At 40.4% G+C, this 25374-nt stretch overlaps 1 protein-coding gene and 1 long non-coding RNA gene across 4 annotated transcripts in view; one reads left to right on the top strand and one right to left on the bottom strand.

The window, feature by feature from the left end:
- Window positions 1-25374, top strand: part of mgat5 (alpha-1,6-mannosylglycoprotein 6-beta-N-acetylglucosaminyltransferase) — a 93387-nt gene that overhangs the window by 10141 nt on the left and 57872 nt on the right. For all 3 annotated transcript variants that reach the window (XM_051428090.1, XM_051428092.1, XM_051428093.1), the window contains exons 2-3: window positions 3027-3509; window positions 11079-11243. In XM_051428090.1, the coding sequence (XP_051284050.1) occupies window positions 3269-3509; window positions 11079-11243 (406 nt within the window). In that variant the 5' untranslated portion in view covers window positions 3027-3268. The remainder of the gene's footprint in view (window positions 1-3026; window positions 3510-11078; window positions 11244-25374) is intronic.
- Window positions 14204-23778, bottom strand: LOC127378830 (uncharacterized). Its single transcript, XR_007888178.1, has 3 exons — window positions 23733-23778; window positions 23477-23629; window positions 14204-14678 (listed from the first exon to the last, which is right to left on the bottom strand). It is a non-coding gene; the product is annotated as an uncharacterized LOC127378830 (long non-coding RNA).

The following is a 25374-nucleotide window of genomic DNA, read 5'->3' as shown; positions in this document are numbered from 1 at the left end:
CAAGAATGAAAATAGCACACTACAAGTTTAATGTTCATTAAATAACCTGATGTTTTTATTTTTTATGATTGATTCAACATATATATATGAAGCTGCTCACTCAGTGGGGGAAAGTATAATGTATAAGGTTTATCTAGAAATCCGATTTTTGCTTAATATGCAGGCATGGATTTTTAGGAATATTACCACTTTATAGGTAATTAATTATATCCTCTGATCAAGCATATTAATATAATGTTCTACATCTGGTGGTTTCTGTGCAGCGTTGATGGCAACAAGAGATATTGCCATTGTACTGATAATATGGGAATTTGTAGTGAAGTTGTTTTCTGTTGCTCGAATGTAAGTCTACAACAAACTGTACATAGTTAATAGCAGCCTTAAAGGGTTTAAGACTGGATTGAAAGAGTGGACCATGTGATAAGGGGCAACTGTATTGACATTTGCAGGTTACAAGTTGCAGGGACAGGAAATGAATAGCTTGTGGTTTTGCAATTTTTTAACTGCTCAATCAGTAACTGTGTTACTCAATGTGGCCTCCTTTACACTTGGAAATGAGATGAATTTTAAGACACTTGCTGCATCCACATGGTAAGTATAGTAATCTGTGCGCTACGTACTACAAGAAGTACGATGGTGTCTGCTGCCTGCGTGCAAGTCCGCGGGGGTCCACATCTCTGGTGATAGATAAATAAGCATTTAGCCACATATATGTGTCTCTGTTTGCCAGATCCCAATATAGAACATACAGTGGTTTAATTGATCAGGGATCAGATAAATGCTTCAATAGATGGGCGCACCTTCTGTATGATTGTATGTGTTGAAATGGCTTGAGCTGCTTTAATGAAACATCTAATTTCAGTGTAACTCCAGCTGCTGTTATCACAGGGAACAGACCCTGTAGAGGCTATTTCCACAGACAGCTTACTGACAGAGTTGGAGTTGAAGTAAAGATTATGTATACAGATATATTGGCACCTTTTTCGGCATCTGGCTAAAATGGTTCTCAGCTCAGATAACTATCCATTCTGCCAAAGAATCATGAAGTGACGTAAAGTGTAAATGGGTCTCTGTTTTATCAAACTGCATCATACAGGGTGGAGGGTCGCTATGTAGTTTACAGAAGTGGCTTTAATCGTTTTACTGACCAGATAGAGTATCTGCTAGAATCAAGTTGTTGGTAGTCATTTTCAACTCAAAGAGCACATGAAACCAGTTCTTTACAGATCCCAACTGCTATTCATCAAAGGAAATATTATTCTCTTTTTCTTTTGGGGGGTCTTTTATGCAAGCCTTAGCTTGACAGCAGACATATGAAAGGAAATGAAGGGAGAAAGAAATGACACTTTAGCCGTGATACGACCAGGGTGCCCCAGTTGTTACAGTTTTGATAACTGAGTAATCGTTTAGGTTATCTTTCAAGAAAAATACCAAATATTCTCTGGCTCCTGCTTCTAAAGTGTTGTTATCTGCAGCTTTAGTCTGGTTTATATAATTGGAAAATGTAACATCTTTGAGTTTTGGACCATTGGTGTGACGAAACAAGCCGTTTGTCACCATTATTTTGAGGTTTTGAGTTGCTGTGGTGACCTTTTGCCTCCTACAGATATGTTTTTCCTTTAGTGGGAGTAAAAGAGTAAAACTTTGTACATTACAGTCATATATATATATATATATATATATATATATATATATATATATATATATATATATATATATATATATATATATATACACATGCTCAGCTGCACACAGTCCAATGGGGACAGCTTCCATCATTTACTGCAGAAAAACCTGTTGAAGAAATTCAACAGAAAGTAATAACAGAAAAGCCATGTATTTGAAATTCTGTTTGGGATCTCGCTTGTCATCAAGGAAGATAAATAGTCGGCTATCCAAATGTTTATATTTCGAGGGAACTATAAACCCTCTTGCATAAATTCCCTACAGCCCCATCAATCATAGAGATCACACTGTCTGGGTGAGATGAGGCTGTTCTGTGTAGCCTCTCTTTCAAGAGCCATAGCAGCATTAAACTTTAAATTACTTCTCCTGAGTTTATCCAGTAGTAGCAAATATTCCTGCTTAAAGTCTGTATAGCTAATCTACACCATGCTCTATGTACTTATTTCTCCTTTCTGAAAGAGAAGCTTTTAGTGTCCCTGTGTAATATGTGTGATTAAAATCTGTACTGTGTGCCTCCATTCAACCTCTGCCATTCAATCAAATGAACATATTTTGGTGTGTCACCATCCTGCTCCCTACGTAGGAGCTTTCACATACAGCGACCTCCAGTTACAGGTACAGTGTGCCTTTGTGCTGTGTGGTCTGCTGCAGTTATAAACCTGCTGCAGTATGCTGCAAAAGTAACAAGCTGCAGATGTGTGCATTGATAGCTAGTTCCTTGTTTAAAAGAACGTTGTGATCTTCAGCAGTTGTGGCGTCATGTGTTACCATTTTTAGTGCCTGGTCTTAGTGTGTGAAGTTGTTTCTCACCCTTTGAAAATCCATACATTACCTTTTATATAGCAAGACACAAGGCTTTACTGTGTTTCTGCTTGAAAGAAATGGTTTGTCATATAGACAGATTATTGACCTCAGTGTAGTGCTGCAGCAATCCATTCATTGATTAATCAGTTAACAGAAAGTTAACTGTCAGCATCTTTGATAATTTAGTGATTGTTTTAGTCATTCATTGAGGACAAATATCCAGATATCCAGCTTCTTAAATATGGGGATTCGCTGATCATCTGTCTTTTATATAATTTTAAAATAATGCCTGTTAAAGATAATAATAAACAAGCCATATCAAGATTTTGGCTTTGAGCTCTCTGAACTTGTATTCTAACTATTCTTTATATACTATAGTTTATGGCTAACTCTGTTGACTCACTGTCCAATTATCAGAGTTTTTTTATTGTGTACATGTGGTATTGGTTTAGGAGAGGAACACCCTCATTATCTGTGTTTAGCAGACCGACCAACTAACGACTTATCCCTCTTTCCTGTGTCCGTCTTCTCTGCAGGATGCAACAGGTTGGAGTCAGTCCACTGAGATGTTACTGAGCGATGAGGATGGGTCAGAGAAGGAAATCACGCCGGTGAGGCAAACAAGCCATACACCACCCCCCAAAAAACCACTGCACCGCTTCACCGACTGACACCACCATGCCCCGCCTGCCCTCCTGATTCTCCTCCCTCACCTCTGCACCTTCCCTCGGTAAAATCAGAGTCGCAGCAGCTCCCTACAACTCCCTGTCAAGTCAGCATGGCTACACCCTTCCTGTGGAAGCTGTCATCCCAGAAGCTGGGCTTCTTCCTTGTCAGCTTTGGGTTCATCTGGGGCATGATGCTGCTGCATTTCACCATCCAGCAGCGAGCCAGCCATGAGAACAGCGCTGTACTGAGGCAGCAGATCCTGGACCTCAGCAAGCGCTACATCAAGGCCCTGGCTGAGGAGAACCAAAGTGTTATGGATGGGCCCTATGTGGGTACCATGACAGCGTATGGTGAGTAGCCAACTCTCTTGCTGCAGTTCATACAACAAAAAGGTTTTCAAACTGTGAAAGTGACAGGTGCATGCCTGTATTCTAAGAACAACAGGAAGTTAGTTATTGTATTGATGTAACAGGGTCAACAGCCCAGCAGTAGCTGTGACACACAGCTCATGGAGCAAATGAAGGTACTTTAAAACCCTTAGTGCTCGATTGTTGTGTTAGCGTCAAACAGAGCCGTAACTCAGTCAAATCTGACCACACACGATACACATTGTTGTTTAGACAGTGCGACTTTGTAAGGAAAGTTATCCCAAACCATCTCTAATAAAAGTCCATAAATCCACTGAGATATCGTAGAAGAAAATATGCTTGCTAATTCATCATACTTTTATTAGTGCTAATTTACCAAAATGTAAACAAATATAGACTGACTGTAGCCCACAGCTTACTAACTAAATAGTCATATACCCTCCTGCTGCAACACTATGCAGCAGAACCGTCGTCCTTCCACGTTAGAACAGGGTTCATAGCTCAATGACTCACTGGAAATATTTTTTTTCTGTGTCTTCACAGGTTTTTCCAGTCATACTGGCTCTGTGATCTGCTCTTGCCTTAGTACAAGAAAGTGTTATTGGTCAATAGGCCAGACATTACAAGAGAATAATTCCTGACATATCTAGATGGAGCTAAAGCCTGATGAATGTGAAGTGTATAGGTTTCTTTCTTTCCTGCTATTAGCATTGCAAACATGTTAAATTGATATTGCATGAGCCATAACTTCTTTAATTTTCATATGATCGCTACCAGACTGGTCTTTGCTTTCCTTCTCTTTTACATTTTCTTTAAATTGGATCATATGGTTCCACTTGTCTTCCTCCTGAGCAGGCACAACATTGTCTATATTTTAACGCTGATACAGCGACATCGGAGCGTAAAACTGTAATAGCACAGGTTGAGAACACCCATCAATAAGTTATTCATGCCATTAATAGACCCATATGGCTCGATGGGAGGCTTCATTAGAAACCTGAGATTGGAATTGATTGTTCTCTAATGCCCAGAGAAACAACAGGATACAGTAAAGCTCCAGGAGATTAAATCTGCTCCCAGAGAACATAAAGGAAGACGCTGGATTATGCAAAGAAACAAGTGCAGTACTTGCCTAGCGTACAGGTCTTTTTTTGTTTGTTGGAGCATTAAACTGTTCGTGTTTGGAGCACCCCAGTAGCTCACCTAGGAGGGAAGACATTGCTGAATGTCATCCCGTTTCTCCGCCCCCACTTTCCAATCACTCTTCAGCTGCTTCTATCAAATCAAACCAATAAAAAGCCCCCAAATAACCCAAAGTGCTCATGTTTTTTTAAAGGTACATGTGGGAAATGCCAGCCCACTTTGGAAAAGTAGCATCACTTTCAGACTATTGTCAGCAGACTGTACTTTTGCAACAGTATTGCTTTAGCAGCATGACGGAAATCAAACCTCAACATCTGTGCATATTTAATCAAGTAATTAGTCATCTGTAATTCAATATGACTTGGTGTTAATAACTCAAGATGAAGAATAAATTAGGTTAGTTTGTGCAGCTAGAATTCCCCAGATATATACTTTTTTCTTCAAGAAGAGAAACTATGCCTATATACTATTTACATAGGAGTTATCCTCCTCATTAATCATGTGATTAATTTGGGGTAAATGTATCCTCGTCTATAGATTTTCCTGTAACATCATCCTGGGGATGTTTCCAGGGAACAGTGTCCTGTCCAGTTTGTTTTGTTCACTTATATGATGGATTGATTTTCATGGTGCTGTCTGAGTGTGCTGACCGCCGTCCAATATCACATCAAAATCCATTTCATGTCCTTGATTAGATAGGGAGACAGCAGGGTACTTTGTGCTTCCTGTGTTCACTCACTTGTTCGATGATTTGCCCTGATATGATTTGTAATGAGTTTAAGGGGAAACAAGGTTTCCTCCTTTGCTACCCATAAATGACCCATAAAATCTTAATGCAATTGAATTTAATATTGTGTCTCCTGAAAGGCCATTTGGAGCATGGTAAGAATATTGCTTTATGAGTTATAGCTGATTGTAAGAAACACAAGCATGAAATAAATGTGTCAGTCAGCCTGTTTATACACAGCTGCTTTAGATTATTTTTGGTTGCTGCTAAATATAGTGTGTAACGTAATGTGTAAATATCGAACTCTTTTCTTTCAGTATCTTCATGTTAGGTATTATTTCTTAATTGTTCTCCTGGAAAGGGGGGAGAGAGGGGGGATGACACAAAGGGCCACTGGTCGATTTGAATACCATTACCGCTGCAGTAAGAACTCAGCCTGAACTTTTTAAGAAACTTGTGATTTTAGAGATTATTATGAACCAAATTTGCTCCCCTTTGATCAATATTTTAATGAACTATGACTTCTTGTGTCATTTCTTTTAAGTATTTCATTTCAAGATTAATAAATGTTACTAATTCCAAACTGGCCAAAATTTACTTGTATATTCTCACTCAATATTTTGGACGGCTTTTTTCTAACATTGTTGGTAAAACCCAACCCGAGATTCGAGTTGGACCAGGACCAAATTATACTCAGGGTATACATATGGTTTACTGCCACCTTGCATTAGAGGTGGGCAATATATATCGTTTGCGATAATATCGTCATTGTTGTTTTGACGATGTGCAAATTTCCATTATCGAGTATTTAAATTACTTAATTACTAAATAATGAAACGCCCACGGAAACTCCTCACATCCACTTAATACACGGTGCAGCAACGCTCTCTACAGCATGGCAGGATTCAGTCACACGACTAGTGGGCCTACGTGATCACATGACGTGATCACATGACCTCTCGCTAGCATCCTCCTTGCAACAGTTTACCAGCACGTTGTGATGGTAGAGAGAGAATGCGAGCACCTCCAGTCCCTGAAGCTACCGGTACTTCAGATGATTTAGTGCCGAGACGTGGGTCTACCTCTCTGGCATGGAAATGGTTTAGTTTCAAAAAGTCTTTTTTAGTGCAGCACTCAGAGCGCTTCAAGTTGAAATCTGTTCAACTTTTAACACCGCTGGGTGCTCGGAAAATTTGTTTTTGAGCGCTCTCAGTGCTAAAAACGCGTTTGGTGGACACAAGCCCTAACTCAGACAATTCCAATCACATTTTAAAGGATATCGACTGATTATCGTTATCGCCAAAATCCCCCAAAATAACGAGATATAATTTTTTGCCCATATCGCCCACCCCTACCTTGCATCTGATTGTCAGTATGTCTAACCCTAATCCTAGTACCTAATACCTGAGCTGACCTGAATGGGTCTGAGCGTCCTCAGTATCAGCTCTAATCACAGAATGTGTATATATAATCATCAATTGAGGAAATTTATTAGGAAACCAGTAGACAGGGGATAAGATTTAACGACAATTACTTTTTGGAATTTGATTCACTGATAACAAATTGGTTAGGAAATTATCTTCTGTCTTTCTATGGCACAGTTGGCTTCACAGTGTTTTGTTGTTGCTACGGGAGGTGAAAATAGGACTGTCAGTTATTCCTCTGAAACTAATTATGATTGGAATTAGCTTCTATGAGGACACAAAGTATTGTTTCTAGGCAGCCTCTCATAACTTATTTTAACAACTTATAAACCATCCCAATAAGCTAAAATGCAGTTTTATTTTTAGTAAACCATCGTCAATGCTGATTATTCTCTCGATTAATGTTAATTAGTCTTCATCACACTTTATGGAGATTAGGATGAAATATCTTTTGTATGACCTACACTCAAAGACAAATGGTATTCAGGTCATGATCATACGGGGAAGGGCAGCACATTCTTTCTCTTTAAGGAGCTGGAAGTAGAGAATATTTGGCACTTTTTTTCTTGAGGATTGGCTTAAATGACTTATTGATTTCTCTTGATCGAAGTTTTATCTCTGTAGTCTTTCTGTGGATTATCTAAGGGTGGGATGATTTTATAGAGTTTTGATTGTTTTTGTTCACTTTTGATTTTGTGCCTTTTTTCCCTCTGTTTCAGTTTATTAATATTTGGAACCTATATGCTTCGATCAGAACAAGGATAGATATGAATATCTGTCAGTTTTATGTTTGTCTGACAGTTTCCTGGATAGCAAGGAGAGAAAAATCTCCCTTTAGATCCAAGAGGAGCACCACTAAATAGATTCCAGGAGTCGGCTAGTCTCCTCTACAACTGCACCAAAAACATGTCTCTATAGCCGAAGCCTGTCATATAATCTTCTTCCTCCACAGTAAAGTCAGACGTGACAATGATATGATCTTTCCCGTTCCAACCCCTTTTGAAACCGAGCCATGCAGCCGGGCATGGCAAGCCACTTGACACTGTGCCTTGTTACCAAATGGTTCCGCGGTTATTGTTGATTTCTTTTGTGGCGTGGACGTGCATCGCACTGCCTTGGCCTGCTCTGTAGGACCAAAATCAGAAATCAGAAGAATCCTACTGGGGTGTGGTGTAAGCTTATATTGCTGCTCTAATCCTTTCCATCCTCGCGAGGGCGGAAGGTCTTTGTGTGCGCCTTCTGCTTCTATCTTCGCTTTGTTATGTTACGTTGGCAAGATATGGAGACCACTGCTAGGCTGGGTTGAAGCTTGCCTTACAGATGACAATAAACAATAGGGATCACTGATGCTTTGGGCTTATGTTCCCCTGTAATCATTTCTTTTTAATGCTCATGGGCTTAATGAAAAACCCCAGGCCATTGTGCATGAAGATTATCGTATATGACACTATTACTAAAAGCAAAGGGAAGTTCGGTGTGTTTGTTGCTCCAGGATTTGTTTTGCAACTACATCACCTTGCTAAGAAATATTGAGACAGGCAGAAATGTGTCCCTGGGTGTTGCTATTACTCATCGGGTTACCTGGCAGCAGTGTTAGTGTACAGAGCATTATTAACAGTGCCATGGAACACACTGGCTAATGAAGCCTCACATTTAATTAATTTAAAACTAGAGAAATTTCTCTTTTTTTTTTTTGCTTTCTGTCACTTTGTGGTGACACATTTTTCAATTGTCTTAGAAACCTGCAAAGACTAGACACGTAGAACGATTTATTTCTACCAACATACACAGATTGTTTTATAGAACAAAGAATTGCAGAAAATAATTATACACACTGAACTCTGCATAGCATTGATGAAGAGTGCTCAATTTTGCAGCACACAACTGTACACCTGTTGTTGTAATTAATTATTGATGAAGTGCAGTAATATGTGTACATATAAAAAGCCAAACATCCACAGAAGCAGCACTGTACAATGTTTAACTGTCCAGTAAAAACAAGAAAAGTAACTTCACCTTCAGCCAAACCAACTGGGCAACAACAAATATTAGATTTACACAAATTATTCAGCAAATTTTAGTATATCTTATGATTTTAAAATACCAGAGGGCTTGCTAATGTAATACTGTTGGATGATTACTGTCTGGTCATCCTGGAGCTGGCCTCACATCTACCAACAATGCTGGGGAAAATAGTCAATTAGGCATTATTCTTAACAAATCTAAATCAAAATTGTCCCTTTATTGCCTGAACAGTTGTAGAACAAAATGAGCAGTTATTATAAATGCACAAGTCCTGAAGTCTACAGAAGTCTTAAAGTTTCTTCTAGATGTGGCCTTTGACGTGTGACTAAAGAAGTATAACCGGCCCATGAAAAGTACAGATAGGAACACCGTTAAAGGCCTATTGTCTTGTGTGTGCCTGAAGTTTGTCAAGATTGGTAGATTTGTTGCCTTTTTAAAAGGATGAAGGCAAATATACATACAAGAAGTTTACATATGTTTGTCTTTGCTGTTATGAAGCATGTTGTTCTTCGCTACGGTACAAGCTAAGATATTTAACAAGACTGGTGAATGTCTCTGATGTACAGCCTGAAGTCAGTGGGCACAGGCCTGTGTGCCAGAGGTGAACAGAGGGGGGCATTAACTCTGGGCTCACCCTTTTTTTTTCTAATTATGTTAGCTTGGCAAGGCTGCTGCTCCAAAGCTTTCCGTTTGGTTTCTTCCCGGTCTCGCTGCGCTGCTCCCTGTGCATCTGCTCCTCCCAGCGCTCAGCTCATCCAAATCAGACAAATACTCTGGCGTTTCTCTTCACACGGATCAGGCTGGTGTGCTCTGCCAGGCCTCATTGCGCCTCTGCCAATCTCTCTGACGTGATGAAGGCAGGCGTGTCAAATGCATCACGGTGAGGGAAAATGTGGCGCTCGTGTGTGATAGACAAGCTGCAATTATCATCATCAGAGGAAGGCAAGCGTGATGAACTCTGGATCGGTTCTGTACACATATAAGCCAATGCATTGATAAAAGTATACTCTGAGTTTGATGATGATGACCGAGCTCTTTGCTATAGACCAATGTACCAGTTACAGCGGCTTGAAACAGCTTCACATTTCTTTGTAAATGTCACTGCAATCGCTGCAGGTTACAGTATCAGACAAATACCACAATAAATAAGGGCGAAAAAATGCCATGCCTTAACATTTTGAATGAATGCCCTATCCGTCTCATTACTAGTCAGCGTCCCTCCTGCCCGTCCTACCATTAGCTGTGTCCTATGCAGATAGATGCTCACAGAAAAAAAGAAATGCAAAGACTCAAATTAAACGGCAAGGTCACTCCGGCCTGACTCTAGTTTTACATTTAAACAAGCTTCAAGCTGACCGTCTGAAATCCAACGATTTGTTGTAGTAGGAGATAAGGAGTTCCCAGTTGTACATTTTCAGACACACTGTAGTTGAGCAAGATTCATGCATGTATCTACTGTAATGATAAGCTGGGTGATAGTGAAAGAATTGAAAGCTCTTTCTCAGTCAGAATAAATTGCCCAGTTAATCAGATACAGATAAAAATCTATTTAATAAGTCTCATATGCTCTCAAAGTATTCCATATATGATCGCTCTGATGATACTGCACAAGACTAAAACGTACGTGTGTATATTTTCTATCCCTTATGTGACACATTTTATATATTAATATATCAGACACTGTTGCTATGACGGCTGTGATTTAGTAATATCATACCACTGTACGATGGTTTGTGAATTGGCAGAATCTGAGAAGTGTCTACCTGATCACATTTTACATTATCACAACCATTGATTTAAACTACAGGTTTCATTAACATAAAGTGAGAAATGGTGAACTGATAAGAAATCATTCATGATTAGGTGTGTGTATCTCTCCCTCTCAGACACTTCAATATTTATGTAGATGCAGTTGGATGCAGCAGTGGCTGCTAACGCTAGCATTTCTTGTTACTTGCTGATGTTGACTGCTCAATTTGATGACTTTACTGTCAGTGCACGTCTCCTTCTTAAATTAGTATTTGTGTGTTTTGAAGACTGCTGATAAAATAAAAATGTCAGGCATCAGTGCACGCCGCAGTCCAGACATTTCTTTCTGTGTTGACTTGTTGTGGATGGCTTGAAGCAGGATTGTGATTTGAGAATTTAGTGACTAGTGAGCTAGTCACAGAGACGTACGTGCAGAAATATCTAATGCATCTCCAATAATCTAATGCACATTCTCACTTGCAGACTTGAAGAAGACCCTTGCAGTGTTGCTGGATAACATCATGTTGAGGCTGGGCAAGCTAGAGTCCAAGGTGGAAAACATCTACAATGGCACAGGGGGCAACCTGACCAACAGTCCCAGCACTGCCACACCCAGCGTCGCAAACTCCGAAAAAGTTAATGTGGCAGGTATGTATTGCATTTTTTGTTTTTGCTTTTGAATTTGGAGTGTTTGTGTGCATGTTGTGGTGAGGTGGTAAGGGAAAGAAAGCTGAAAGGATTTGTGTTAAGTCTGGATTTGTACGCATCTTCGATAAAAGCAGAAATCTGGTCCCAAAGGATTGCAGCTCTAACAGAAAAGGCACAAAAGAGCTGTCTCTCCAGATGCATCCCCATGGAAGAAGTTGGCTTCAGAAAGCCATTATTCTCATGAACTCTGACTCATGAATGGGCACGTTTTATACAGTTTCTCCTTCCAGAGAATCCGTGTTGTTCAGGTTTTGAAAGTGCATGATAAACATATAGTAGCTGAGACCAATTAAAGAAATGAAGATAAGCTGATTGTGGCTGTTTTCTATGACCCTTGTTTTATTTCAAAGATTCCCATCGTGAAAAACATTCCCAAGGCTTACAACCAGCTAAACTCTCTGCCAGTATTGCACAGTGCACACCAGGCACTTTATAGGACCAGACCGCATCCTTGGACATAATTCAAATAAGGCCTCTGTTCACGCTGCATGACCCTTTTATTAGTTTTCATTGATTTTCCTGCCAGCTTTCAGATGATGAATTCAGCCCAGTTGAGAGAGTGAGGTGTTGGTTTTTCTGGGATCCTGGGACTTGCTCTCAGTTGTTTGTGCAGCATTAAACAGTAGGAATGTGGAATCTGTGCTCTGAAGCAATATATGGAGAATTGGATTAGGCTGATTGAGCTGTACAAAGTCACATTTGAATGGATCTAACCCTAATGACAGCTGCTGCACTGCCATTTATTATCAAATGTTCATGCTGCCTTCGTAACTTTTTCTCTTTTAAGACCTTGAATTGAGTAGCAATAAGTTTACCTGATGAATGGACATGAACTTCATATGAAAGTGACTGATGGTTATCAAGACAATCAACGTCATAGACAACCTTCTGACTGTCATGATGACTCAATGTGAATATCTGAGTTCCTTGTTTCTGTTGGACACCTTTTTCTATGCGCATCAAACCACTAATGTCACATCCGTTTGCTTTTTCTGTAGCACCTAGAATAGTATTTCCTTTTTCATGCGAATGACGCTGTAACCATAATTTAGTTTCGGTTACTCTGTCTTTGGATCCTCAAAGAGCTTTTCTCTTATCCTAAATTAAAGCTCAAAATCACAATCATATTCATAATAAAGTGTTCTTAGATAATTTAAAACTATATTATTTGCTGTAAAAACAAGTTGTCAGTAGTGCAGAAACAGTAAGTTGATTAACTGATTATTGGATCAATTGAAAATAAACTGGCAACAATCTTTATAATCCATTAATCATTTAAGTCACTGGTCCAAGCTTCTCAAATGTGAGTATTTGCTGGTTTTTGTTTTTAAATATGACAGTGAACTGAATTTCTTTGGTGTTTGGACTGTTTGTCAGACAAAACAAGATATTTGACGATGTTCCATAAGAAACTGGGACTAGAATTTGTTTATGTTTTACATTTTATAGACAAACGAGTAACCAATATAATCAGAGCATTAAAGGAGCTATATGTAAGAATTTAATTTAAGACAAATATGAACTAAAATTATTAACAGAATGTAAAGAAATAACCGTGTTTGTTATGTGAAAGATGTATTCTTCTGCAGAGATATATCTACTGAAGTTAGCATGCTAACCAGCTAGCCCCCGGCCACTCCTGTATAGAGCCTATAGTGAGTTACCGTAGCATCAAGTCTATCCCTAGTCCAACATAAGTCCTGTTAGAAAATGAAAGCGATTTTGGCAGCGTAGCCTCCTCAGGTACACACCATGTCCTCAGATAGTTTGTTTACACACTGCACACACTGCCGGGTGTGTACAAGAGTTGGTTCTCTGTCTGTTCTCAATCCGGCCATTGTGGACACTAGAGATGAGACACTAATCTCATATACCATTGTCGAGGCACTCTTGGCTTGAGCTCCTCTGTTGTGCAGCGATAGTACCTGGACTGTGAAACGCGTCAATAGACCTGCAGTGCCCTGTTCGCTTAAAACTTCCAGTGGTACCCCTGAGAGACAACATTTGGATCCTGAATGCAGGTCAATCTGACAAAGCGGCAACCACATCTCTCTTGGCAATGAACTAAAGGCCCCAACACTCCAGAGTCTCCATTGGAGCATGTCTCCTGTCTTGGAGTGGGTGGTAGGCAGCACTATTGCCAACTCCACTAGTGCTCCTCCCTGACTGGAAGGCAATTACAGAGATAAGAATCTGGACAGTGAGGGAAACACGCCTGGCTTTCAGAGAGGCTGCTATCAAGATATAGCAGAGCAGCAGCCCAGGGACTGCACTGTTTCCACCTCAATTGTATAAATTTTCATAGCAAAGGCCTCTTAAAGTATTACAGAGGAAGAGCAACAAGATGGCATAGTTTGAAGAGCACCAGTGAAATCTCAAATGACGAAAGCAATGTGGAAAATGTGACGGTAATATGGCATTTCTGTCTGCCATCACACCTGTACCTGACAGGGGAGAAAATGCTGAAAAGGGTGGTTCAGCCTAGTAAATGATTGGGGGAAAAAACGTCAGTCAGTTCACTTGAATGCTTATTGAATTAGACATTGTATGTGACAGAAATCCACAAACGCATAAAATAACTGGCATATGGAAATAGAAGTCTCATTATCTGCAATGTTAGGATGACAATATAGTGCAATTTGTCTTTCTTAGGAAATGCACTGCATGGTGCTGAATACACCTTTGTTTCTCCCCGTAGTACCTATGAAATCCCTCATTGCATAAATTTGATGAAGGCTGTTTTGAAAGAAAAACATGAATGAACATCCCTTAATGTTCACAGTTCTGAAATTACACAACAAAAGTTTTAAAACATGTATTGAATATCCTGATACTTAATCGTAGCCTACTGAGCCTCATGTTGACATATGATCAACATAGCAGCTACTATAAGTTCACATTGTCCTCCGCTGCTTACTGCTGCTGTTATGAACCAACAGCTGTGCACAGATTGTAGAGCACTGCTTCTTTCTTGTGATTGGTCATCTTACAAAAATGTGGGCCGCTCTGATTGCCTTACAGTCGCACTCCATTGTGTGTGTGATGTAAGAACTGCATTGGCGCTTTGAGAAAACATTTTTTTTATTAACATGCCACGTTTTCATTTGCTGCAACGCTAGCTCTGCGTATGCACAGGAATAGCTTCGGCCTTGTGTGCTGTTGCATTTAGCCAAGGACAACAGGCCCAGAAGCCCCTCATAGGATCAAAACAAGTCGATCTGGCCTTAGTTGCTGCTCAGCAGGAGGCAGATGGGACTCGGTCCAACAGCAGTCTGTGAAGCCTTGTCTTGCCATCTCTCGCTGATGTGGCTAATCAACCTCCCCAGCAGTGTTTCATCTGTGGGCCGGCCTGTGGCATGGAAATGTAATCTCCTCCTACACACACACAAACACCCAGGCGTAGAGACAGATGTAATGAATGGTCAGGTGGTGATTTGCAGCCATCTAACAGCGTTTCCCTTCCCTCTTTCTCCGTTTTGTTCCTTCTGTGATGTATTTCTCCACCCCTTGCGAGTGTTTAAAGTTATCAATGTCCCCCTACGTCTCAGCCACACTGCCTGTGACATTTGGCTGATTTGTAGCATCCTGTCTGTCTGACACTGTTGGCTTTTTCTGTAAACAGAGACCTGTGCTTTCACAGCTCATGGCGTCTTTACTGCTTTGTCTCTTTCAGCTATTGATCCTCTGGTATCTCTGTTTGCCGTTCACAGTGAAAAATGAGAACCAAGGTCTCAGTGTCAACAAAGGAAAGGGACAAGGACAGTGTTTCTGCTGGGGATTGCAGGTGTCCTGTTTACCTCATGGTTTCATTGGACCCTGCACTTTATTTTAAACATTAAGCTATTGTCCTCTTTACAGTATCTAACTTAAAGGAGACCGAAAAGGTTGATTTCTGTATTATAGTCAAGGATTCTTTTCTTGCAGAACCTGAAAACTGAATCCACGCACAATCACCATACAATTACAGGTTTAATACGGAAAAAAACATCTTGTGGGACTCGCTTCGATTTAGGGCAGAGACTGGTCTCCATTATGTCCTAGAAAGCCTGTTTACTTCTTCAGTGTACAGATCAATACTAATAAAGAACACACATACACACAAACCGACTCAGTGTTAATAAGTTGCTGAGAGTTGCTGTCTGCTCCCACACACTTTCAAACACTCGCATGAATCCTGACACTCAGCACTGTACAGTTTAATTAAAATTTTAGCAGCAGCATAATAGAAAGCCGAATTAGAATCATTAATTTTGTAGCGGTGGTGATTTATACTTTGTCGTATTTTCACCTATGTTCACCTTGGTGTTTTATACTGCAGCAGCAGCAAACTATTGTAAAAAATACAAAGTTACTCAAGGAAGAAGTTAACTAAAGGAATTATTTATATCCATCTTTATTTTTCCTGCAGATTAATATTGTAATCCTAAAGCTTTTTAGTCTTGGTTAATTTGGCTGGGTCAGCTGTGACACATTTTCTGTGGCTGCTTCACAATAAAAGTCACCTTGTGTTTCACCACTTGAAGGCTTTTAATTTAAAGCAGCTGCAGTAGAAAATGTTACATTTGCATTCAGGGTGACTTGATACATTGCAGCAACAGTAAAAAGTTAACAGTCAGGCTGTGGTATTAATTAGATACAATTGCTGAATTACACACTTGTTCTGTTTCCTGTAAAACCCATGAGTGTGTGTGTGTGGCGGCAGTTTGAATCCAGCAGGCAATTGGTGGACTCTGCTAACAATAAAAACTACTATATGAATACTGAATTCAGCAGTTCATGCAGAAAAATGACCGCTAAGAGTAAAAATGTGGTTTGATTTGTATTTGAAGTGCAGTCAAATAACTGGAGGGGAAGTGTATCTCCGCTCCAGAGCCTCCACATCTGTGTTTACCGGCCTGTTTGAGCCTCCATCAGACGACAAGCACAGACAGGCTCTTCCACTGCAACTGTCAGTGTGTGGGGGGGTGTGTGTGTGTGTGTGTGTGCGTGTCTTCTTTTACGCATGGAATCCATCGCAGAAAAGCAAGTGTTCACAAGTGTGAATTTGTGACTATGTTTTTTGTGCTATTGCAGATCCCTAGAAGCCCCTCCCATATGGAGTGCACCAGATCTTATAGTAGCTTTGTAAAGAAAGAGCTAGAAACTGCAGACAGTTTCACTTTCATTAAGTTTTCTGCCTGGAATGCATCCTGGGGCGTTGTTGACGGGGCTCGTGGGATCATCACACACTTATCTTTCACATGTTAATGCTTAATTCACACCACTGCTGAAAGTAAAATTTACAAAACCCCCAAAATGTTGGCACAAGAATTTTAATATATACAACATATTTTAGGTGTAACTCCATAGCCATGTTAGGCTCTGTTGTTTATCTTTTGAGACAAAAAGGTAAACTGAGCATACACACTATTTCTAGCAGTATGCTGGTTCTAATTCATACAGTTCATACCAAAGATATTAGTATGATTGCACTGAGCAATTTCATTTTAAATTTATAAAACTATTTGACAATTAATCTAGAAAATAATTGGTAGATATTTTGATAATGAAAAATGTTTCAGCCCTGTGCCATGTTCCTGTATTTAGGCTACTACAAATTGTAACAAGTTCTTGAATCATTCAGTTATACATTATCTGTTGTTTAAAAATCTAGAAAGGTACATGCCTACATATAAAGTGCACGAGTCTTGCAACACCTTTAGCCTATTCATAAGGCACATATCTCCTGTATGGGACCTTTTAAAAAAAGACATCAACATAGCCATTGTCTGTTCCAAGAAGAGCCTGGTGGAAGAGCACTTATCAAATTAAATAAAGTGCCTCCAAAATGTCATATATCATCAATTTTTTTAAAGTAATTTCTTTCCCTGCAATTCATTATTCAATAGCTATAATGCAAAAGGTCCAGCGGTGTTAGTCTGTGAAGACTGGTTTTTACCTGCTGTCTTTTAAAACAGACTGAGCTCCTCATTAGTTCCTTGGCATGTAGAATAAAGATGGCAGCATTGAAACTGCAGCGTTTTTCCTGAAACAGGGTTAGAGCTAGCAATGCTAATCATCTTGTAAAATCAATTTGAATCAGTCAAATCACAGGTGAGTTGGAGCCATTCCAACACACCTACACAGTATATATCAATACACTAGGGCCCTTGGACACCACATCCACACAAACACATTCTCTCTCTTTCCTCTCCTTTCCCCACAGGCAGGCTCGTCCCTCTTGAGGTTTTCGGCTGATTGAGGAGGCAGGGGTGGGATGGGAGGAACATCTGGGGCTAACACACCATTGGTTGGGACACGTGCACCCCACTTTCTCACTGTCTTACTCTCAACTAATGTTTTCCCTCCCTCCTTATAGTAGTTAAATTCAGTGACTGTTTTGCAGGAGCTCCACTGATCACCAAGTTTCAGAAATAATGTACAATTTCGGGGTGTGTTTCAGACACGGAAAGTTTTACATTAGAGCTATCGTGGGAACCCCGGCATGTGAATCCACAGCATTACCAAAGGAAATGTATACTATTTTCGTCCCCATGCTCTCTCTCGTTGCTCTCTGCATGCTGTATGGCTCTGCTTCTCTTTGTATGCTGCACTCACATCTCCCTCTGCATCCCCTTTCCTCCATTGTCTCCTCTCTCTCCGCGTCAGTATTGTTATTCTGATTAAAGCCACAGTAGGAATATAATCTGCCTTGCCTCCTTCTCCCAAACATCACCATTTCTCCAGGCATTTATTTATTTGTTTATTTATTTACTTAATCCACATGCAAACACCCTCAGCACCTCCAGCTTCATCTTGCATTCGCTGCAGATAGTTTTTCTCCAGGCAAGAGTGCCAGGAACCAAATCGGAGGATAGAGCAGCACTCTTCAACCAAGAGAGGATTGCAAAGGTGCATTTGCACACAGTGTATAATGTCACACACTTGTTCATAGATGTGTTATAGGCTCACACATACGTTGACACTTTACAGATAGCTAAAGACAGAAAGTCAGATGGTAAATTTGGTTCATGCAGTATGCAACTCTGTGGCTCTCGGGCTGCTTCACTAATGACAACACACAGAATATTTTCAGCTCCACTGCAGTGCCTGTGAGTTAAACTGAAGCAGGCTAAGCATTTACTCGTTCCGCTGTTTACAGGAAATGCATATGTCTAGCATGTAACCAAAAACATTTCCTTAATTCAAGGAAATAGAAAATTTCTGACACCTGTCTGTTGCAGTTTTTAGTTCAGAGACACGGTTGACTATACTGTTTCATTTCAAGCCCCTCTCATCACAACAACAAGTTCTTTGGCGACACAATACACACGTCCAGCGCGTCTCACAGCTTAAACCCACAGGTTTTCACCATTTTTCACATATGAACAGTGGAACATTAGTCATAGGTCTGCAATGATGAGGGCTAATCAAGGTTTCTGGCTGCCTTGTGTCCTTGCGCCGGGCTTGGTGCAAAATCTAAATCTTCCTCTTGGATATTTTCGGAGAGAACAGATCAAATTGCTTGAGCACAAAAGGGGGATTGATTACAGCCGGACAACAGACGTTGTGCTCTTTGCAGCAGAGAGATAGAGAGAGAGAGAGAGAGAGAGAGAGAGAGAACTCAACGTTGGCTTGAGAGCAGGGTTACATTGGGGAAATTTGGATTTGGTTTTTTTTGCCTCCAGGCCTTCACTGTGGAACACTTGTGTGGACCAGAGGCAGTGCGAGACATGTGTTTTGACCAACTCCAAACACGTGCCACTCATGCTGGGAAGCCCCTCTGGTGTGTGTTATACCGCTGTGTGCTTTCAGGTGGCAGGGCCTCTGTCACTGGTTTCTAGTGGTTTTTGGGTAATATAGGGTTTGAAGATTTTCATCCAATGTGTTCATTGTATGAACATGAGCTATTAACATGTTCTTTCCCTCTGTTCCCCCCAGATGAGGTGAGAAAACTTACCTAGAAAGGGCATGGGGAAAAGCCCAACCAGAACAAAAGAAAATCTCTTCAACAAGTGCCTGTAGGACTAAATGAGAGTAGTTGGTCTACTAGGTTTATTTGGCTAACTGGCTCTGGAATGGGTTCAGTTCAGAGTACAGGCTTTCAAACTGTGAGGCTTAGAAATGAGAGAAAAAATACGCTTCTTGTGACCCCAAAACTTGTCTTAGAATTTAAACATTTGTAAGTTTTCTTCAATTTCAAAGTAATCCAGTGACGGTTGTCTGTGCATCTAAACAAGAACTGGAAATAGCTAATTCATTATACTTTCGATGGCGCATTTTTGCCAAAATGTGAAACATTACTGGAATAACAATTGGGGCTCGAATTGGAGCCCACAGCGTAGCTAACTGACTCCATGTCAACATTATACTTGCTGTTTAAGAAGATGGAGGGTGCTGTCCAATCAACTCTCAGGAAAAATGTAGTCATCATTCCTCAGTAAAATTACTTACTGTGGTTATGTCAGTGATGAAAGAAACTTTCTTGCATAACCATCACTAGTGCTGGAACTAACAATTATATTCATTATTGGCTAATCTGCACATACTTTTCTCAATGAATCCTTTTAACATACCAGATAACATATCAAATGGTGAAAAGTACCTGATGTAACTTTCCAGAGACGTGTTCAAATGTCTTGTTTTGTAACAACCAACAGTCCAAACCCCAGTTTACGATCATATGACAAAAAGAAGTCTCAAATCCTCACTTTTTAGAAGCTGGAAGCAGCAAATGTTGCATTTTTATTTAAAAAGTGAAAATATGACTATTTATTGTCAAATGTGTTAGCTTTGGGTCCTATTATAGGTTTAAAACAGGACTTCTAACAAAATTAAATTAAATATTTTACCACACTACAGACTGAGTTGGCTGCATATCAGTTGTGTTTATTATGGAATAAAAACTACTCATTGGTAATTAGCACAGTAAATTATATGATTATAAATGAAACATTTCGGTCGCATACATTCACGTTCTATTCGGGCCTTTTTTGGACAGTCTTTTCCTTTCTCCTTTGGCAGCAGGAACACACGCACGTCTTATTGTTTTCAGTTCATTATGTCACAAAAAAAGCACAGAAAATTCTCAATTAATATTGAATTTGTTGAAAATCCCAGCTGTACACTTCCTCATTCTGTGTTAGTGGTGTGATTATCTCCCTAACTTCTCTCCACCTGCACAGCTCTTGATACCGTGTGGCTGAGACAACGGCGTCCGTCAGCCAGCCTGCTTTCTGTCTAATTGATGAGCTGCCGCAGAGATACTCACTCACTCACTCACTCACTCACTCACTCACTCACTCACTCACACAGTCACACACAACTCACACTCCACTACCTCTGCTTCTTTTTGCAAAGTGCATCTAAAATTAGTGTTTCTGAGCCAGAGGATCAGAGGACACAGATGAGGAACGCTGCACTGTTCACACTCAAATGTATTCTTTATATTTTTCAGGGTTTCACCACAGAATCTTCACTGTTCATTTCAGAAATGTGTTTGTTATTGTTTCAAAACCCCCATAACCCTTCTCTTGTATGCCAATAGATTTAGTCACAATCACACTCATTTGGTCATTTAAGCTGGGCCTTGGCAGATTTTATGCTATTTGAAGGAAGGTTTTTGCTTTAGTGTGCTTGAGAATGAAATCAATGATGGAACGGGGAAAAATGGAGCAAGCAAAGTACACAAGAAAGTGAATAACATAAACCAGATGTCCTCGATCCAATTCTGGAGTAGTCAAATGTCAGATTACCTCATGGACTTGGACAAACACGCACACACAGGGAGGGAGAGGGACAAATAAGCCTGTGTGTGATATTACTTATTGTTCAGAGATGATGCTATTTAAGGGCTATCAGATGGCCAACACTGTGTTAAGAACTAGCTAATGGTGACCTCAGTACTGTGAGAGGCTCTTGGACTTCTTACGCAACTTTAAATGATCTCATCTGTTTTCTCCCTCTGGTTCTCTGTACATTTAAATCACTTCTTAATGCTGTTTTGCCTCATTATTTTTACTTTTATATGCTGCTCATCTTCTATTTATATCATTTCCCCTCATGGTGGTGTTTTGTTTTAAATCCTTACAAATTAGCCTTTTTTGTTGTTTGCTTTTACTTGCTTTTTACTTTGATTTGTGAACTTTCCTGAGAGTGCCATTTGAAGACGTTTGTCATTTTAGCTCAATGGTACTGTTTGTGTTTTGCTAACATGGTGTCTTTGCTCCTGTGTTTGCTTGACAGAGGTGCGGTTGGGTGCTAGACTTATCATTGCTTGTGCGTGTCAGTCACACCATATGTCAGTGTCACACAATAGGTCTGATAGCAAATGTACTGCCTTGGTGTGCTTGTGTTTGCCTGTGCATTTTCCTGGTCTGTGGAGACTCTGCTAATGCCCCTTGACGCTCTGTCAGGGTGTGTTAGTTTAACCATGTGTTGCTCAGCTTGAATACGTAGCAGCCAGTGATTGGACAAGTTACTTTGTCTAAACTGAATGAAAATGGATATGAAATGAAAGAGGCAGATGAAGAGTTTGGCTAATTTGATGTCCATTGAGATGAACGACAAGGAATCCGGCTCTTTTTGAAACAGCACCACCTCTGCTGTGTTTGATTATGAAGGGGGCTATATTTAGCCGCTCCTTGGCAGCAGCTTCTTCTGCTTGATTAAAGCTAGGAGAAGATTTGCCTGGTGGCTTTGGCGCTTGCTGGCTGACTGGCTGAATGACAGTGTGAATGACAGGCTGCCCGGTTGGTTGGTTGGTTGGTTGGTTGGTTGGTCGGTTGGTTGGTCGGTTGGTTGGTCGGTTGGTTGGTCGGTTGGCGGACTGACTGGATGACTGGGCGTCTGAAGGATGAGAAAACAGCGTCTCACTCTGCGCTTTGTGGCTCTTGCATGCTGCACAAGACAGCCACTTTACTAAACAAGAAATCACACGTCAGGTTTCTTTAGGCAGCACTTTCAATAAACAAAATCGCCACAGTGTGATTTACAGAAAGATGGAGGGCACAAGGGTTATAAAAACAAATGACAAAACGAACTAGATGGGACAAGCAGAGCTTGAGTATGTGTAAATAGACGTGACTGTGAAAGTACTAGACAGGGGCCACAGGTATGATGCAAAATTTATGTATTTGTAATGGAGTAAAGTGTGTATATGCACACCACATGTAACATGTTTACAGCTCAGTGTTAACTTTGTGGCTCCAATACAGAGTCCGATACTTAAATGTGATCTGCTTAAATATCTGTGATTGAATATGAGCACCAGCTAAAAAAAGTGTAGCTGCTTCCTATTTTTGAGTTTTCACCATCAGAGCTTAGCAAATTTTGACAACCGGGGTGTCATAACGGAGGCAATCACAGATGCATGCAACCCAATTACTCACATTCACACACAGTGTTCACGTTGTCGAGCCCAGCAGTTCAAAATAGGTGTTACTAGTTGGCTTATTACTTATATGGAAACCAAACAGCGTTGTCTTATGTACTTGTCATCTGTTTGATAAAAATCTGAGTGTGTGTGTACTTCCTCTTTCCTACATTTCTTAATTTTTTACAGATGGAAATGATTATACATTGACTACAGTAACAAAGTATTCAAATCAGATATCATGTAAATATCCCCCCTTAACAGCTCTCAGTCCCCTCTGTGCCTGCTGAGCTAAAAGGTAGTAGTTATATTTGCTAATGTTACATTATTTAATCATTGTTTTAGAGACTGACATTAAGAGCTGCTGCTCAGCTGTGATTGTTCCTCAGATCCTGATTAAGGTGATTAAGATACTAAAGACCAAATAAGGGAGTAGTATTATGATTACCATTATGTGTACATGAGCACAGTATTAGATACGTGCATTCCTCGTTTATTGACAGAACGACACCTCAACAGCAAAAATACGCAATCCACACAATAGTTTTAAATGTCAAGATAATGCAGATGAGTGGCATTTAACAAACATCGTTGGTGAGACCTACACCGGCTTGCAATACATTTATTAGATATCAGCCAACAGTTTTTAATTATAGATTGGCTAACCTACCTAAATTTAATTGACTAAAGATGACAAAATCTAAACATGAGGAGCTTGCAAACATCATTGAATGTGCACTAAATTTTATAGATGCAGAGAGGTCATAATGAAAGGTGTTTTATGGGATTCATTCTCCCAATGTCAAGCTGTGGCTCAAACCTTATACAACCAGACTCCATATCCCCTCCTTTCCTTCCCTAGATGGTGACTGCAGCCGTGGATGGAAAATTGTTGGTGGCTTTCCATCTTACTGGTGATGTGTTTTGTTGCAGTACTCTGTGGCACTGGCTCTTTCTTCCCTGGTACACACTGCTGAGGGAGCAAGCCAGAGTGCGTCAGTGAAACATGTTTTTCACAATAATCGAGGTGATAGGAGCTGCACAGGAAGAGGGAGGGAGGAAAAAAAAGACATTACCAGTAGAATATCTGTGAACTGCATCAGCTTGTTGGTGAAAATAAAGTGAATCAACAGTGAACATCATGGAGCCGTCTCTGCTCCACCCTCCACCCCCATCCACCCGTCAGCCTGACCCAGTGCTGGAGCCGCTGATTAGCTTCATACACACACCTCCATAAATACACACCCTCCTCCTAAAACACCACTGACAAACTCATTACATCAGTCTGGTGTTTGCCTCTAAGCTTTTATCTATTCACCTCACAGTCTACCGTAATGCATTATTTATATTCTGGCTATAAAGGTCAGTGGTGATGACGTTAACATCTCTGAATGGGGATATCAAAAAGGTGATTACATGGGTGTGCAAACCATGGATGTTATTCCTGTGGTCATATTAAAAGCAATGTGGAAAAGATATGAGACTCCCCCTCTCTCACGACAGTTGCGTGCGTTGTGTTTATTGTAGAAAACAATTAAATGCTTCTCAACCTTCGTTTGCGTCATTGTGGACTTGACTGACCCAGCTCTTAGCTCTCTGTGGTTTCCGCTGGTATGGAGTTCAGGTTCCCAAGCCATAGGTGATCCTGTTGGCTGACAGTCATCCCTGACCACAGAGTAATGGGCAGTCTCCAGCTGTCATTTCAAGACTCACAAAGATGCAACTGGCCTGAAGTGCTGAGATTGTATCGCCTGTTCCCCTGCCATGCTAGCAGCTCTGTGAGGCTGTACTTATCCACAGTGGTTCTTTGAGCTTAATGCTAATGTCAGCATGCTAACAAACTCACGATGACAGACATGATGACATGCAAAAGGTTACCAGGTATAATCATAACCTAAAATCTTTGATTAGCTTGTTAACATTTGCTACTGTAATTGGCACTAAACATTAAGTCCAAAGATCATCAAAGTCATTGGTGTATGTACAATGTTTACCTCAAGTAGATGCTAGTGAAACCCTTGATCTGCTGGCAGTACATTAAAGGTCAGGGATCACCATAGTCAGTAGGATTCATACTCTGGGCAGCTTTATGGAAATGCATCCAATAGTTACAGTAGTGAGATATTTCAGTCAGGAACAGAAAGGGAGGCGGTGGACTGACTGACCAACGTTGCAATCCCTAGAGCCACACTGCTAGCATTGCTTAAAACAACAAGGATGTAGCATCGGTGATGTCACTTTAAAATCTGACTTACACTACAATTTTATTATCTTTTTTGATATTTTGTAGCCTTTAGATGAACTTCACATTGTGCCACACCCTCATTAGCCTCTCCCCATAGCCATGCTGGTTGTCAGCTGGTTTGCATATTGGGTTTCTTCTTGTACAATATCCTATTCTATGTTGCTCTGTTCTATCTGACACCTTTGTTAGGCCTCTTTGTGTTATTTCACAAGAGGAGACACATAAGGAAGTTCTCACTTTTAAATCGCTACCCACGAGAAAGAAAGTGTTGAGTCATCAAACAGATGCTGTCACCTTTGTTTTAGAAAAACAGTATTAAAATGCCATGTCATCTCTCTGCTGGTGTATCTGTCTATTGAGCCGGACGGAAAATTGACACCATCGAACAGCCAAATGACCCTATGTCTTGGCCAGGGGAGGCAATTTCTTCTACGAGCTGCTTATGTACAAGCTACTTTGGCAAGCTGCCACTC

This window comes from Dicentrarchus labrax, unplaced genomic scaffold, assembly GCF_905237075.1.
Source record: "Dicentrarchus labrax unplaced genomic scaffold, dlabrax2021, whole genome shotgun sequence".
NCBI classification, from domain to species: domain Eukaryota; kingdom Metazoa; phylum Chordata; class Actinopteri; family Moronidae; genus Dicentrarchus; species Dicentrarchus labrax.
Note: the sequence above shows the minus strand (reverse complement) of the source record. Positions and strands in the feature narration are given on the sequence as shown.